The 18935-nt window shown below is 31.2% G+C and overlaps 1 protein-coding gene and 1 long non-coding RNA gene across 2 annotated transcripts; one reads left to right on the forward strand and one right to left on the reverse strand.

Annotated features, from left to right (window-relative positions):
• Positions 1-239: 239 nt before the first annotated feature.
• LOC107955032 (uncharacterized) lies at positions 240-934 on the forward strand. Its single transcript, XM_016890740.2, has one exon. It carries the CDS (start codon positions 347-349, stop codon positions 671-673), a length of 327 nt encoding a protein of 108 aa, XP_016746229.1. The 5' UTR covers positions 240-346; the 3' UTR covers positions 674-934.
• Positions 935-7845: 6911 nt separating this feature from the next.
• Positions 7846-11614, reverse strand: LOC121219528 (uncharacterized). The gene is made up of 3 exons (XR_005916342.1): positions 11424-11614; positions 10818-10896; positions 7846-10131 (listed from the first exon to the last, which is right to left on the reverse strand). It is a non-coding gene; the product is annotated as an uncharacterized lncRNA (long non-coding RNA).
• Positions 11615-18935: the final 7321 nt, after the last annotated feature.

Consider the following 18935-nt stretch of genomic DNA (forward strand, 5'->3'; position numbering starts at 1 on the left):
AAAAAAAAAGCGAAAAAAATTCCTCCATTAAAAAGCTTTGTATATAAGCAGGCAACTTTGTCGGCATGTTGGCCTTAACCATACCCCACAATCATAGAAAAAAAGAAAGGCAAAAAAGAAAACGTAGGTGAAAAAATGGCCTTAAAAAAGGAACCCAATGAGGCTTTGTGATAAACATTAGCACTAACAACACTTCCATCAACTTGTCATTATCAAAAACCCATCTACAAAAGGTGGTTGGCCCCTTCATTCCATTTCAAGCTCTCACGCTCAACACAAATTCTCTTATTAAACAAATCTCTCATTACTTACCTCTTTACCCATTGCCAGAAACACCGAGAAAAAAATGTGGCGTATGCTGGTGGTTTTGCGACGGAATCTTCAAAACATCAAGAAAACTCACCGGGTAGCCGATGAGAACATGGTTAATAACAATAATAACGGAGGCGAGATGCCGATTTTCATTAACAGAAGGAGATCTCATGGATCGTGGAATGGTTTTTCTGTGATTTGCAGCGTTGTTAGAGCTCCTCTTTCCTTAGTTTCTTGCTTGTCTCAACCCCATGTTAATGGAACTGATGGTGTGTGGGTGTCGAGTCATGAGTTTGCTCAAATTTCAGAGATGAATCATTTGATGGTAAGTGACAGCATGCGTTATGCAATCTTGATGTAAAAGAGAACAAGATTTGAAGTACTAAATTATAGAATTGTTTTCTTTCTTTCTTTTTAGATCTCTTGGGATTTTTATTTTTTGTTTTTATTAAACATCAGTCTTTTATATAGTATTTGTATGAATGCTAAATACATATATATATATGAAGAAATACATATTACAATAGCTGTAAATTTCAGGTTTTAATCATAGGGAACAAAATCATGAGTTTGTCTTTGTATTGGGTGTTTGCTTGATATATTTATTTACTCTGGTTTTCAAGATTTCTTAGTCTGTTCCTTCAAACTATAAATCAAATCAATCTAAACTATAATTTTATTATGCTGAAATAGAAAAATCTCCCAAAAACCCTAACCTGATGCTTTTGCCACTGCCGGGTATCAATGCTACATGTACTTAATTAATAATAAAAAAAGAGAAAAAGATAAGTTGGAAGCATTATTTCCCATAAATGAGAACATTGTTTATTTACTTTTAATTTAATTATATATTTTTAATATTCTTTTATTAAAAAAGATAAGGTATGAAACAGGTATCATTTGTTTTTATCAAATCATTTTGCATCTTAAAATATTTAATAATTAATTATGAAATTTAACTTTTTTGGGGTGGAAAAAAATGTAATCTTTTACAAATAAGAGAGTTGGGAGATTAATTTAATTGGGGTGCTTATATTTTTTATTTATAAATTATCGTCACTTGGTAATAAAATAAGAAATCAAATCCATAAAAATTTTTCAATGAGAATAGCATCTCTTTAAATTAATTTTAAAAAGTCTATAACTTAGCTAGGATCACTAGCCTTAGCTCCCCGCTCACGCAGAGGATTTACAATATTTTCAATAATTTATTTGATTAAATAGTAATTAAATTTAAGTTGCAAAATTCATTAGTTAACTATTTACTTAATTATTTTAATGATAATGATATTAGTAATAAATTTTAATATTTTTGTTAAAATTAAATTTAGTTACAATAACAGTTTAGAATTTATTAAGTATATCAAATTTTAATACTTGATATAATTTTTTTATTTAATAATTTTATCATTTATCAATCTTAAATCAATTTATGAGTTAATATCCAAACTAATAATTTTAAATACATTATTTAACAATAAAATAATAATTTTATCTTCATATAAATCTATAACAATAAATAAATAATATTTTAAAAAAATAACCATCAACACAAATATACTAAATTTCAAAATTAAAAAAAAAAGTACAGGGATTGATGTAGACAATTTTCTCTCTTTTCCCCACTCAAACGGAAAATAACCTTGCAAATGTAGGGAGAAAAATACCATGGAAACGTCAATTTTTGGAAGCGAATCTTCTTCAGTGTTCTATGTATGTTGTTTTAATATATAGTTATAGATGTTAATTTTATACATTATTACAAAACATAAATTGATTATAGGATTATATATAAAAGAAAAGCTCTTAAAAATGTAAAAAAAATCAATCAATTTTAATATTTTTAATATCTATTTAAATTTATAATATTTTTTTCTTATTTTTTAATCATTTTGTGGAAAAAATATTAGATTAAACTAGAAGCTACCATGTATCACCATTTAATTGGTCCGTCAATTTATTTTAACAGTCAACATGGTCAATGAGGGAAATTTATTTTAATTAACAATAGAGACTTAATTGGATATGAAATTAATATTGATATAAACTTATTAAAATTATAAAAAATTGGAAAATTATTTAAAATATTTAAAATTAAAAAATATATTAGAATTTTTAAGAAATAATAAAACATTGTAAAAATTATAAAAAAACTATTAAAAATATTAAAATTGATATAAACTTATAAATATTATAAAAAAAGAGTCATAAAAACTTGAACTGGACCAGTTAACTTGAAGTCAATAAGGGAATTGGTCCGGGGAAAGCTATTAGACCGGTTGATCCGAGAACTAGATGGTTGAACTAAATTTTTTTTTATTTTTTTAATATTTTTATCAAACCAAAATTTCATTATCCAACTATTAGCTTAAGTCAGAATGAAATATTCTAACCAAGATTTCTAAAACTGGATCGGTGGTTGAACCGATCAGGCCACCAATTTGTTAGTTCAATTGATCCATCCAGTTCAAGTAAATAAAACATTAAAAATAAAAATAAAAATAAAAAATTCAGTTTAACCATCCCAAGTCAATTGATCTATTGCCTTTCTTTGAACCGATACCCTTGTCGATTTTGATCTAATCAGTCCAACCGACTAATCCAATCCAGTTCAAATTTTTATGATTTTTTAAATAATTTTTTATAACTTTATATAATTTTAATACTTCTAATAATTTTTATGATTTTTATAGAATTTTAATATGTTTTTATAAAATTTTAAATATGTTTGATTAATTTTATAGATTCATTTATAAATTATTAGAATTTATTAATTTTTTTTATATTTTTCTAATATTTTTATTATTTTTATATTTTTACAAGTTATTATCAATTTTTATATTCTTTTAATATTTAACATTTTTATACATTTTTATAAGTTTTCTAATTTTTTATTTTTTATAAAATTTTCTAATTTTTATGATTTTTAATTATTTTTATGGAAAATATTAGATTAAACTAGAAGTTGTCACATGTTACTGTCTAATTGATCTTTCAATTTATTTTAATGGTCAACATACCCTCAATGACGAAAATCGTTAACGAATGGGCTTAATTAATTATTTTAGTTAAGAACAGGGTTTAATTGGGTGTCAATTTAATACAATGACTTAATTGTTTTTTTTTTACATTTTCTAGAGGGCATTTTTGACATATAAGCCTACATTAAAATATACTAGCAATCATATCACATACCTATGCATGTGGAAACCACATATTTAGTACACATGTGAGTTTAAAAATAACATACAATAATTAATGAAATGTATAGTTTGAAACTAATTAATTATAATAACACATGAAATATGTACGATCTTAAAATTAAAAAATTAAATTATGAGTAAAACGAAATTTAAGCACATAAATACATCAGATAAATAATACTAAATGCACTACAATTATTTATCATGATTTTTCTACAATTGTGAGTTAGTGTCGAGTTGACTTGTGACACCAACTCAATTAACAACATTATTAATATTCTAAATCTTATCACAAGCGTACGCATACGGAGACTATGTATTTAGAACACATGTGTGTTTTAAAATGACATACAATAAATAATGAAACGTATGACTTGAAATTAATTAGTCATAATAACACATGAAATATGTACGATATTAAAATAAAAAATAGATTAAATTGTGAGTAAAACGAAATTTAAACACATAAATACATAAGATAAACAATACTAAATGCACTACAATTATTTATCATGATTTTGTCAACAATTGTGAGTTAGTATTGAATTGATTTGTGACACCAACTCAATTAACAACATTATTAATATATACAATTAATGAAGATAATAACTTGTGTATATTAAAATAAAAATGTATAAAATGCATTAAAATAAAGCTTTAGTTGAAAAACAAATTTAAGGTTTTACTAATCCAATTGGTGTGGGTGCAAATCCCATTATATGCATATTTTAATTGGTTTTTGTTAAAATGAAAATGCTAAAATACCCTCAAACAGTACAACTTATTTTAGTTATGGAAAGACATTTCTATAACTTTCTAACATAGTTGGTGACCCGATTGAGGAAGACTCTCAGTAAAATACTTAATAAGTAGTACGTATAAATATACAACTAATGGAGATAATAACTTATGCATATTAAAATAAAAATGTATTAAATATACCAATATGAAGCTTTGATTGAGTGGTAAATTTAAGATTTTACTAATCCAATTAGCACAAGCTTAAATATTATTTTATGCATATTTTAATTGGTTTTTGTTAAAATGAAAAGATTAAAATGTCATCAAATAATATAACTTATTTTACTTATGGAAAGACATTTTCGTAATTTCCTAACCGGATTGGTGACCCAATTGAGGGTGAACAAACTTAGTAAAACATTTAATAAATATTATAGATAAACAATTAATAGAGATAATAACTTGTGCATATTAAAATAAAAATGTATAAAATACACCAAATGAAGCTTTAGTTGAGTGGTAAAATTAAGTGATTATTAATCTAATTGGTTGGGTTTAAATTTTATTATATGAATATTTTAATTGATTTTCATTAAAATGAAAAGACTAAAACACCATCAAATAGTATAACTTATTTTAATAATGAAAGGACATTTTCGTAATTTCTTAATTCAATTGGTGACCCAATTGATGGTGACACCAACTCAATAAAATACTTAATAAATAGTATAGATATAACATAATTTCTTTCTTGGTATTCAAACAAAGTTGAATTAGCGTAATGATTTATTAAGCCCTCCAACTTTACATAAAAAGTTATTTTAGCCCTATATTAAAAATTTTACCTCCCTTTAACTAGCAAGGGAGAGAGATGGAGGATTCTTATTTTATTTAATATTAATATAAAATTTAAATTTATTATTATATTTTTAAAAATATCTTTTTATTTTTATATATATTTTTAATTTTTTTAGAATTAGGATTAAATTGAGAATATTTGTAATTTTGAGGATTAATTTTTTAAAATTATAACTAAATCAATATAATATATAAAAGTTGATGGCTAAATTTGTTATTATATTACTCTTTTTAACTGTCATGTTAGCTTGCCGTTTATAATTTTAACGGAAGTGACCAAAATGATTGAACTATGTATCATAGGTGCTTAAAGTACACATTTTTATTTTGGGTGCCTAAAATTAATTATTATTATTATTATTATTATTAGGTGAATATTTATATAATTTACTCTAATTTTTATGCTCTATTATTTTCGAACTTATTTGTTTTTTGTATTAGCATGCATTGAGACCATGTTTCCTTTATATTTGTAGTCAATTACTTTTAAAATAAAAATTGAAATTGAAAAAAATTTCAGTAAGTCAATTTCAAAATCGACTAGGTAATCAATCTAAGATTTGCTTAAATTAGGATTATATTTGGTGTCTTTTAATTATAGAATGATTTATACATACACATTCTTATTGGTTAAATTGGAGATCAATACAAATTTTCTTTAAATAAATAGTTTTACTAAAATTATTGAAAAAGTGATTAAACTAACTATCATTAAAAAAAAAACAAAGACAATTTTCATAACCACAATAAAAAGAAAATCAATACAAATTTTATTGACAACAATTACAATAACCATTTTCCTGAAATTTGGATTTTAAAAATGAATTATTATTGCTCAAAATTCAAAGATTCTTTTAAGTCAAAGTTTGACAAAATTGTTAGGATTTGAGGATATTTTCAATTGGAAGTTCACTCAATTAACTTAATAAATTAAGCATACGTATCAACATTAGAGAGTGTCAAATGTCACAAAAATAATTTGTACATCAAGGATTGTTGTCTCATTAGCTTATGCACCTTTGTAATATAATATATATTATTATATAGAAAAGTTATAATTAATTTTAAATTATAACCTTCTCTCATATTTTTATTTTTTAAAGAAATTTTATAGAGTCTATGTAGATAGTAAAGAAATTGACATTTATCTATAATATAAGTGTGAGCTATATAGGTGTTCTTTAGAGATTTATAGTATCAGTGTTTAAAATTGAGACAAACACATCTCAGAAAATTGTAATGCGAACATAATATTTATTTTCTTATTTAACCAAAACCTTGTAATATATATGATATATAAATAATATATAAATAACTTTAAACTAAAAGTCACCTCTAATGAATTTCTTTAGATGGGGAAGCTTTAAATAGCTTATACAAATAGTGAAGAAATTGATATTTATTTATAGTATAAGTATGAGCTATGAAAGCGTTTTCAAGCAAAAGTAAGATTTATAATATAACTGTTTGAAATAGAGATTAAAATGTGTAAAAAATTATAATGTGAGCATTGTAACACTCCAAAAATTAGGGGGTTAGAATTTATAAAATCATTATGAATTGAGCTTTACTATTAGTGGTTAAGAACTTAGTAAAACCCCCAGAGAACCAAGATTTAAGCTCCACTCTTTGCATTTTTTCGTCTTTATTTTTTAGCAACTAAAGATGAAAGCTAAGCTGGTATAATAAATAAATGTGGTAGAAAATAAATAAGAAATGATTAGCAGCCCAGTGGTCAAGCATCACTCCATTCTCCTTCGTGTCCTAATTTCTATTCACATAAATTTCCTTTTATTTAACTCTAAAGTTTGCCTAATTTGCCATTTGGTCCTTTCTCTATTTATAATAGAATTTTGATTATCCTTTTCAACCCTATTTAGAATTTCTTTTCTCTCTTCTTTAAATACATATTTTTCTTTTATTTTTTATTTTTATTTTAAATAAATTTTCATATTCTTTTGCTGGAAATCTATTGTTGAAATCTCGAACTCGAATTCAATCCCGTTCAATCTGTTCTTTGTATCAATTTAGCAAAACGACGTCAATTTCCGTTCTAACGAGCCAAGATCGTGTTATGGAAGAAAAATCTAGCAGCAATCGAGCACCAGCTGAGCATTACAAGTGTCTTTATAATTATGTTATTTTTAGTTACTTTAATTGTTGTAAAATCGTTAAGTTTTGGGTCTTTTCATTATATGAATACGGTGCATGTTTGTTTAGAGTGGGTCGATATAAAACAATTCGTTTTGATGGACAGTAACTGTTTAAGTGAAACGGTGCAGTTTGGAGAACACCTGGACTCATAAGTGCCAGGTTATTTTGAAGATGTTATTGTAACACCGCAAACCCGACCTAGACGTTATGGCTGAATCTGGAGGAGCTACATTGACTCGTTTTAAAAACTAATTAAAAATCAAGCTTAGAAACCGTGTGACCTGAAATCTTAATTTGTCTAAGCTCATACGAGTTTTAAGAAATCTCAAATTTGAAAACACCTATTTCATAGCATGACCTCTTAAACATTTATTCATAAAACCGATGAAAGCTTTCAGAAATCACAATCTAACTTTAGTAATCATGTGATTTGAAACTAGTAATTTTTGGCAAAACTCTTACATTGTTATTTAGAAAAACTCATGTGCGGAACTTATTCATTTTACAAAAAAACATTTAGTTTGATTCTTAATTTTGTAGCAGATATTTTCAAAGTTTTTAAGTTTAGAAAACTCAATTCCAATTTGTCAAATTTGTATGATTTTGCAATTTTACGTTTAAAAACACCCAAAAACCGACGAACAGATAAAAAACCCAAAAACAAAACCAAATCTGAAAACTTAACCCAAAAATAAAAAGTCCAAAAATCTTAATTAAAAATAATTCAAACCATCTTATGTGGGAAACCAATCCGAGCTCCCGTACGCCGTCCGGTCCTAAACTTACTAGTTACCTGAGAGGAAAACGTACAAAGAGTGAGGTTTACAAGCTCAGTGTGTAACACACCCCAAGCAACAAATCAGATACACATAAATCAAGAAATATATTTTTAGATACATATTCAAACATATTCTCATATACATAATCAGATTTATTTTCATAATCAGATACAGATGCATATCTAGATTTAGATACAAATGCAGACACACATGCAATCACATATTCTACCCCCATCCGCTACACACCAACTCTGTCCAACCAATCACACCAATTAGGGCTACAAGAGTCTATCCATCCAATCACATCGATCGTGGTGGTATGCCACTCCTAAAGGTGCAACTAAGCTACCAGACAGATATTGCGGTTTAATTGCTAAAATTATGGTAATACTGCTAGAATACACTTCCTCCAGCACATATCAAACCCACCCCGATGCACATGCATAAATAAACTAACACATAGATTCCATAAACAGATGTCACGCATGCTTTTCATACGTAATCATACTTTTAGAATTAACAAAACACAAATTGTACATGTATTTTTCTCATACCTTACTTATTTCACGTATAGACACATATAAACAGATGTCACGCTTCAAGTCTTATTTAAGCAAAGCGAACCCCATGGAAGGTCTAATTATGAATTCCAGAGTCAAACGGGCCTAGATGGAAGTTTTTAAAAAATGGGCCCACATGCTCGTGCGGCTCACACGGCTTGACACACCTAGCCCATGTGGCCCATATGGCCTACCACACGCTTGTGTGACCCACACGGCCAACCACAAGACCGTGTAACCCACATGGTCTGGCACATGGCCGTGTGACCCACATGGTTTGCCACACGACCGTGTGATGTCGACAGAATACTTTTTGGCTTTACGCCATTCGCTATTTTTTGGGTTTTTGTTACACACTTGGTCAATTTTTGAAGCTAACACCATAACGAAGATTCGAGCACTTAAAACGTCATCATTCAAACTGAGTTTAATTAACAATGATTCACTAAAATCCCAATCACAAATTCGGCCACTATAGTTAAATTTTAGGCCTTAACCCAAAACTTACTAGCCATTAATCGAAGGTTTAAACACACACCTAACAGAACAATGATCCTAAAATTCACTAGTACGCCAGAGAATTACGTGTCTCCTGCCTCAAAATTTTCTCCTAAACGGATTCAAAAATAGTTAAACCGAAAATCCATAATAAATCCACTAACTACACTTAACAAGAATTATGAAAAATAACCAAAGAGTACTTACCAACCAAATGCTTAAACCACACGAAGGGAAAACTGACTGGGTCGACGTCAAAAATGAATCAAAACCAAAATAATAGAAACATAGATAAGCAAGAATAAGTAAAGTTTTTGCAACAAATGAATAGAATATTGTGGTGCCCCAAACCTTTGTTAGAACAGATCGACCCGAATTTGGAACGTCACGTTAGCCACTTACGTGACTCTCTTTACCAGTTGACCAACACACCACAAACTAACTATCACACCCATAAAAAAATTCTTAAATTGATTATTTTTTTAACAAACAAACCTAAATCATGCTTCGTTCGTCATAATATAACAAAAAGGACCAAGGGTAAAATTTTAATTTTAAACAACATTAATGATAAACACTTAAATCGTAAAATTAATCCCATGAGTTTCCTGGGCAATTTATTTTAAGCTATTAAAGAAAATTGTAACTAAAAACGACATTTAAAACTCATTTAGTTTCAAAACAAATTTTAAAGACTAAATAAAAATTTTATTGAAAATATCCAGTAAAAACATTTTAAGAAATTGAAGTTGCCATATTAAAATTCAATATACAAAACCAAGTCATGTAAATTTTCAAAGCGTTTCGTTGTAAACATTTGTCCGAACCAATTTTAAAAGTTCTAAAAACCATTTAGATCGTCCATACTATCCATTTACAAACCATTAACAGTTCAAGTCTAAAACCCTTTAGATTAGTCTCAAATTGCCTTCCTTAATGAGTTGGAAACACATCAAACATACTGAAGGTAAATTGTTTTGCTTTGGATCATTTAGTAGCTCATTTCTCCTCGATTCAGCTATATCTCTGCATTATTAAACATAAAAGAGTGTGAGCTTTTTCAGGCTCAGTGAGTGCTCAAAGATTGCCACAAGTAATCACAGTATACAAGGTTAAAAGAAAGCATACAATCACAATTAATCATGGTAAGCAATCAAGCATAATTCATAACATTCGCATTGATATGTTGGCACAATGTGATCATGAAGCATATATACAAAATATATTACATTGGATAACCGAATTCCCAAATACGACCAATATAATGTGTAGAATAAATCTATCATCCACCAAACACAGCCTCTAAGCACAACCAATTTACCCTCCAAATACAACCATATGTACCTTCCAAACACAACCAAATATGCCCTTCAACAACCAAATATACCCTCCAAACACAACCAAATATACCCTCCAAACACATCCACTTAAACATGTATACTTACTACTTTATGCACATTTTCACATACCACACAACTCATGTTCATATCACATTTTCAAGTCTCATATCATATTCAATCATAAACACATAACATTTTTACTGTCACCTCAATATACATCACATAGCATATCACATTTAAACATCATTTGCAAATCATTATTAATTTAGGTAGAAACACTTACTCATGGAACTTAGTATAGATGATTAGGGCACTTAAGATCCCCTTTAATACTTTTATTTGTGCATAATTGTAGCACATAAAACCATTCACCTTGTCAATACCTCTTGCACAACAATGTCAACCAAGCTTTCTTTCCCTATCGCCTTGCTCGTGGAAGCTCTCGACGAGTCTGAAACTTTGAATTCACATTAAATACATTACAAACACATTATAAACAGCCTCAAACACGTTTAAATCATATAAAAAACACAAACCAAAACTCATCTATCATACTTACTGAAAACTAGCTAGATTTGTTGAAAATACGATTTCACCACTCAAATCTAGTTTCTAAACCTTAATTTTGATTCCAAACATCCTTAATATTATCTAATTACATATTTAAACCTTCAATTTAGGCCAATTACATGGATCTCATTTTTCAGAAAAATCAAGCTAAACATTTTCATTAAAAGGGGGAAAACGTCCAAATCCTTTGAATTCATTAAAATTGACTTTAAAAACCTTTTAATAAGATCAAAATAAGTTGAAAATAGCTTTGAAACTGAAACTTACCTTAGTAAAATGAGATCCACCATTTTCAAGCTTAAAATTAACTTAAAATCAAATGATTTATTGATATTTTGATTTAATCGATTAAAACTCAATTTGAAAAGCTAACACACTTAGTTTGATAATGAAAAGTTAGAATGTTACCTCAATTTTTCAAAATCGACGAGCTACGAAGCTAATTCGAGTTTTGAACTTGTGAAGAACTTTAGAGAAATTGAGGTTGAAATCATGAGTATTATTCAAAATTGAAGAGAGATTTTATGTTTGGAGAGCTTAAAAATCAAAGAGAATGTACTAATTTCGGGAGAAAAGTTTTGATTTGGTGTTTGAAAATTTTTTTTGAAGAAGATGAAGAATGGGAGGGAAGGAGACGGTGGGGGTTGTTATAGAAGGAAGATAAACAAAATTTTTAAGGGAAAATTGCATTTCAAAAACTTCCAATTTTCCCTTATTTTTCAATTCAATCTTTAGTTTAATTAAAACAGATTTTTCTTGATTATTTTCAAACCTGTTTTAAAAAAAATCCATTTTAACCAAATTAATTTTCGAACACTTAATTTTAATTTCTTACCTAAAACTATTAATTCTATTTATTTTAATATTTTATTTAATTAATTCATAATTATTTAAATAATCTAACTTTATTATGGTTTTCAATTCCCTAACCCCCGATTTACTAGCCCAATTTTTAGGATGTGGCAAAGATTTTCAAAAATAACCACGGGGAAATCTTACGCAAAAACAGAGGGACTAAAGGGAAAGAAAATGAGGGAGAGGGAGAGTAAGGAGAAGTGGACATACTTTTGGCAAGAGATTTTAGGGAAATCAATTTTTTTTTAAAATAATAAAATAACACAAATAAAATCATATCTTATTAGATTTTGCCTTAGAGTTCAAAACAGAAAATAATTTCCATTAAGCAGACATAGGGATTCGAACACAAGACCAAAGGGTAAGCTGAAGCCTTACCATTGAAGCAATAGGCTAATTTTTGTCATCAATTGATCGAATATATTATTTATGACAGATGATCAAGGATAAGAGTTAAGACAAAAATAACAAAAATTCAAGGGAAATATTCGAACCTAGAACCTCTCACACACAATCACAACACCTATGCACCAGACCAAATTAACTCACTTGACATAATTTCACAATCTTAACTCAAGAATCAGAACGTGACCACTCTAGGTTTCAATAACCCAATTTCTTCTAACTTGATTTTTGGGATGTGACAGTTATTCTGACACCAAGGAAAGAAGGGTGTTTAAGAAATTTCATTGATAGAATTCTCAGTCTCTTTCTTTCTAATTCTCTCAACTCTCTCTTTCCCTCTCTCCCCCTATGTTTCTTCTGGAAATTTTATGTTCTTTTCATTACAAGGTATTAGAGCCACTCTTTTCTCATGGCCAAAGAAGGCATCACCACCAGACTTCAGAAGGAAATGAGACAAATGCAACAAGAGCTATCTCAGTTACAGCTGAAGGTTTCTCAGATTGTCACCAAGATCGACTTGCATTTGAAGGACTTTCATGAAAATATCAAAGGTGAGATTTATTTAGAACTTCATTCACTCTTTGAACAGTATTTTGGTTAGTCACCATTGGCTAATGTTGTGGGAGCTAGGGTAGACAAGGGAAAAGACATTTTGGGAGGCCATCTGTTAGGGGCATCTAACTATATCTCCTATGACGGATCTCGAACATATGAATACATCTCCTCAAGTAGTTCAAACTGAGCCGGCAAATAAACTTTTGAGGTTGGATTGTCCACGTTTCAAATGAGGTAAACTTTATGGGTTGGTGGGCTAAGCTTGAGCAGTTGTTTAAAGCTAAATGTGTGGGAGACCTAGCTAAGGTGAGAATGGTGATGCTTCAATTATATGGGAAGGCTTTGGATTGGCCCCAATTCTTTGTGTAGAGAAAAAATGGTTTGTATCAACTAACTTGGGAGACTTATGCTCAAGGATTACAGGAAAGATTTGGATTTGACACCTTCCTAGATCTTATGTTTGAGTTGGTTGCCTTCAAACAATAAGGCTCTGTGGATCTTTTACATGATCGCTTTGTAAGGTTACTAAATCAGCTATAACTATCAGAGATCTACGCTTTGAGTATTTTTATCAATAACCTAAAACCCGAGGTTGGTCAGTATTTAAGGTTATTTAAACATCAGAACTTGGTAAAAGGGTACTTACTAGCTACACAAGTGGAGGGCATATTGATGGGACCATAAAAAAAGGGTGTTACTGTAGATAGTAGTATAGAACAGTTTAAACCATTGTTGCCTAGTACCAAGGTGCATCAGTATTCAAGTGGGGCAGTAGAAGCTAGAGGAAAATCTACTCATCCTGTGAGTCAAAGAGCCCCTATCAAATCTCTATCCCAGGCTGAACTGAATGAGAGGAGGAAAAAGAGACTTTGTTTTTAGTGTGCTTCCAAATACACATGATAGTACTAGAAAGAACATATGTTTTCTCCCTACTTATTGGTTAATTTTTCCCCATTTAGTTATCTTTAGCTCATATTTTAGCACTTTCAGTTTAATAAATTGCATTTTATAACTCAATGGATCTTAACCTATTTATCCTTAATTTTGTCATGTTTCGGTACTGATGTCGTTGTATGAGTATTTCCATATTGCACCCAGAATTGTCGCCATACCTGACAGCTGTCCGGATAATAACAAAAGGGTGTGAGCTGTTCAGTTTGGTACAACCAACTTGTACGTATAGAGGCAACATGATTCTGATGAAAGGACACTTGTGTTGTTTGGATAAATATTAATATTGACTTGAAAAGGAGAAAAAAAGGGATTATCTTCTTCAACCTATCTTTTGAAACTTTTCGACTATGGCGACTTAAGCCTCATTCGGATGAATCGACATGAAAATGATACAGATTAGCTCTTGACGAGGAGCCCTGAGTGAAACAGAAGAATGAGTTAAGAGATCAAGTCGAGATTTTCTAGGAATAGTACTCTCCACTTGTTCCTTTTATATTTCTTTCCTAAACAATGGTGATTACTTTCTATTTCATGTTTGTACGGAAGTATACATGATTTCTGGGTTAAATGTTATTTTATTCAATCTTGCTTCTACTGTTTAATCTTTGGGTTTGAATATTTTTAGCATGGAAGTGTTATTGCGGTCACTGACACTGGAAAGTGCAGCGATAGTTCAAGCTAACAAGCATGACAACGGAAGTTGCTTAAGCATGACAACGGAAGTTGCTTGAGGATTAAAGGAATTTAATTCACTTGTTCTTAATAGTGTTTCATTTCCATCAACGGAAGGTGTGGTTAATGTGCATGTTTAAGTCTTAGATTAAATATAAAAGTTAAGCTTGGTAAGATATTCATTGCAATTTAATGCATTGACAATCACCTATCCTTTTATACCTTGTGAGCACTTAGTATTTTGTTGAATATTCACGTTGGGGATCCTAGCTTATCATTATCATATTTTATCTTATTGTTTTCAAGTTATTGCTTCGACAACTACTCTCACAATTTATCTCGTTTCTATATATTTATTGATTAACATTGATAGACAAAAGAGAACCATCCTCGTGGGATCGATATTCGACAGACTCATATCTGTCTACTATACTTGCATTGATAGTGTACATTTACACATTATTGCTGTGACGTTAAACAGTCGATCAACACACCAGGCTACAAATATGCCAAGTCACAATTATTCCAACTAGTAATCAAGGCTCCACAAGATAGTGAGGGTGATGCCAAGAGTCCAATTGCTTAAGAGTTCTAGGATTGCAAGGAGTAGTTGGAACCAAGTAATAAAGACACAGAACCTACTTTACCGATTTTGTCCTTACATGCTTTCCAAGGGTCTCAAGGGCACAACACGATGAGATTCTCAGCTCATATTGGCTGAGTTCAAGTGATTGTTTTGGTGGAATTTGGAAGTACACACAACTTCCTAGACTTTAAGGTGGCTAGGAGGTTGAATATTCTAGTAGAACAATCTACTCCACTGGCTGCTATGGCAGCTAATGGGGTTAGACTATCTACACAAGGAATTTTTTGAGATGTCCAAAGGGAAGCATAGGGCTCTAGTTTCATCACTGATGTTTTGATAATTCTAGTGAATGCGACCTTGTGTTAGGTATCTAATGGCTCTTATCCCTAGTTTCTATCATTGGGAATTTTGCTTTACTAAGGATGTAGTTTAATTATGGTGCCAGACTCATGTTCTTCGAGAAATTGTTCCTAGAAGCTTACAAGTGATATCGAGGGGGTCAATTATCCAAGTGCTTTAGTTTGGCAGGTTTGAGTCCCTAGCCTATGCTGCTTTCTTCCTGCCAGCAAACATCCTTAACCTTGCCTCATTCACAACTAACGCCAGACTTGCAAACACTCATTACTAAGTTTGGTAGTGTGTTCTAATTACCCTTAGGCCTACCTCCTGTTAGACTACACGATCATTGAATTCCCTTAGTTGATGAGAGCCAAGTGGTGAATGTTAGGCCCTACAAGTATCCAGCAATCCAGAAAGCTAAGATAGAAAAACTTGTCCAAGAAATGCTACAGAATGGAGTGATTAGGGATAGTAATAGTCCATTTGTTTCACCTATTGTGATGGTGGAAAAGAAGGATGGAAATTGGCAGTTGTGAATTGTTTACAGACAGCTCAACCAACTGACCATCAATGACAAGTTCCCTATACTTGTTATTGAGGAGCTACTTGATGAGTTGGGTCAGGCTTCCTTCTTCTCAAAGTTAGATCTAAGATCAAGCTATCACCAAATCAGAATGTGTGAGGAAGACATATGCATGACTGCCTCTAGAACATATGAGGGGCACTACGAGTTCATAGTGATGCCATTTGGCTTAACCAATGCACCCTCAAGTTTTTAGTCATTAATGACTTTTGTTTTTAAGAACTATTGAGAAGATTTTTTCTACTATTTTTTTGATGATATACTACTGTACTCAAGGGATTAGTCAAAGCATCTTAGGCATCTAAAAGAGGTTTTGCAACTTTTAAGGGTGAACCAGTTGTATGCAAAGAAAAGAAACTACATTTTTCGCACCACACGAATTGTATATTTGGGACATGTTATTGCTACAGACACAATTAGCATGGATTAATCAAAAGTAGAAGGGGTTTTAAATTGGCCTACTCTTACATCTATTAAGGAGTTAAGAGGATTTTTAGGTTTGTCAGGCTACTACAATAGATTTATCAAGGGTTATGGTGTATTGGCTAGACCCCTTACTGCACTCTTGAAGAAAGAGGTGATCTGGCAGTGGGATGATTAGCTACAAGGAGCCTTCCAACAACTAAAGGAGGTTACCTGCCAAGCACTAGTGTTGACATTACCTAATTTTCAAGAAGATTTTTTGTGTTAAAATCGACTCATGCGGTCTTTCAACAAAAGGGGAGACCAATGACCTTCTTCAGTAAGGCTTTAGGGGCTAAAGATCATACCTTGTCAATATATGACAAAAAGATGCTAGCAGTGTTGTTGGCTATAAAAACGGGCATCCTTACCTAGTTGGCAGACATTTCTTCATGAAGACAGATCAACAAAGCTTGAAATTTTTGTCTAAAGAACAAGCCGTCACCCGATATCAACAGAAATGAGTGGCTAAAATGCTTGGCTATGATTACTCCATTTCCTATAGGAGGGGAACTCAAAATACAGTTGTTGATGCCTTGTTGAGAAAACCTAATGAGCAAGAAGGTCAGTTGTTCCAATGTTCTGGTAAAATGATACTGATTTGGTCTGAAATGTGGGATAAAATTTTGGGTGTTACTTCAATTGATCCTAGGCTACTATAGTTGCGTAAGGAACTAGAGCAACAACCTCATCTACATTCTAAATACTCCTGGGATGGTAAGGCTCTAAGAAGAAAAGGAAAAGTGGTAGTAATGCATAATCTCAAGCTAAGGAAGTCCATCTTTGAACTCTTTCACGGGGAAGCTATAAGGGGTTATTCTGGAGTACACACTCTTCCTTTATTGGAAGGGACTCTCTAAGGCTGTCAGAGGTGGGTGAGAGAATGTGTTACATGTTAGACATGCAAGAGCGATAATGCAACATACTCGAGGTTGTTACAACCCTTGCCTAACCTGGTCGATCTTGGGCAATTGTTAGCATGGACTTTGTGGAAGGCTTACCCTTGTCTAAAGGCAAGAGCGCCATTCTAGTGGTAGTAGATAAACTGACCAAATATAGTCACTTCTTGACCCTGGCACATCCCTACATTGCTGCAACAGTGGTCCAAACCTATTTGGAACACGTATATAAGTTACATGGAGCACCTGCCACAAATGTGTCTGATCGTGATAAATTGTTCATTAGTCAATTTTGGCAGGAACTATTCAAATGTTTGGGCACCAAGCTACACCTATCAACTGCCTACCACCCCTAAACAGGAATTTTAAATAAATGCTTGGAAGGGTATATAAGGTGCATGACAAGGGAAAAAACTTTTGAACAGGTAAACTGGATTCCTCTTTCAGAATGGTGGTACAACACAATTTATCATTCACCCATTTCCACCATCCCTTATGAAGCTTTGTACGGCTAGGAACCACCCATTCACCTGCCTTATTTAGTTGGTTTCTCAAACAGAACTCTCTAAGACAGGGAAATAATGAAGAAGTTGCTCCAATTTCATCTAAATATGGCTCAGGAGGGAATGAAACAAATGACAGATAAGAAGAATTCAGACAGGGAATTTGAGATTGGGGACTTAGTATATTTGAGGTTCCAACCCTACAAGAAGCATTCCATGAGAAAGTTGAGGAATAAAAAAATATCTCTAAGGTACTTTGGAGCTTATCCTGTAGCAACTAAAATGGGGAAGGTTGCCAAAAAATTGAAGCTACCAAAGGGTGCTAGGATCCACTCCACTTTCTATGTTTCTCAATTGAAGAAACATGTTGGAATAGAGATTAGCTCACCTGCATTACCCTTGTAGGTCCAGATGGGGCCCTTACTAAAGTGTTAGTTCAATAAGGTATAAGTTTCCAGATGATGCAACTTGGGAGAATTGTAATGAACTGCATCAGAAATATCCTTCTTTTGATCCTTGAGGGCAAGGATAAGCTCTACGAGAGGAGTATTTGTTATCGAAGAAAAGTTTAGCAGTAGTCGAGCACCAGCTGAGCATCAAAAGTGTTTTTATAATTATGTTATTTTTAATTATTTTAATTTTTGTAAAAACGTTTCATTTTGGGTCTTTTCATTTTAAGAATACGGTGCATTTTTGTTTAGAATGGGTCGGTATAAAATGATCCATTTTGATGGTCAGTAATTGTGTAAGTGAAATAGTGCGGTTTGGAGGATACTTGAAAGAATGAGTGCTAGGTTGTTTTGAAGCTGTTATTCTGACACCTTTAAGGCACCAATCAAGGAAAGGAGGATGGTTAAGCATTTTGATTGACAAAATTCTTAGTCTCTTTCTCTTTAATTCTTTCAACTCTCTTTCTCTCATTCTCTCTCTCTCTCTCTATTTCTTTTGCAAATTTTTTGTTCTTTTCGTTACAAATCGACCCATTGTAGGTGACCAAATCAGATTTGGATGTAAGGACCGTCATACAAGACCCCCAAAACTTAGGTGTGTGTTTTTTATGAGAAAATTGAGGCAAAATTGAACCCAGCCCAGACCACACGGCCTGAC

This window comes from Gossypium hirsutum, chromosome D07 (assembly GCF_007990345.1).
Source record: "Gossypium hirsutum isolate 1008001.06 chromosome D07, Gossypium_hirsutum_v2.1, whole genome shotgun sequence".
Lineage (NCBI taxonomy): Eukaryota > Viridiplantae > Streptophyta > Magnoliopsida > Malvales > Malvaceae > Gossypium > Gossypium hirsutum.

Coding starts and splice junctions, on each gene's coding strand:
- LOC107955032 (XM_016890740.2), top strand. CDS start 347: ATGTGGCGTATGCTGGTGGTTTTGCGACGGAATCTTCAAAACATCAAG.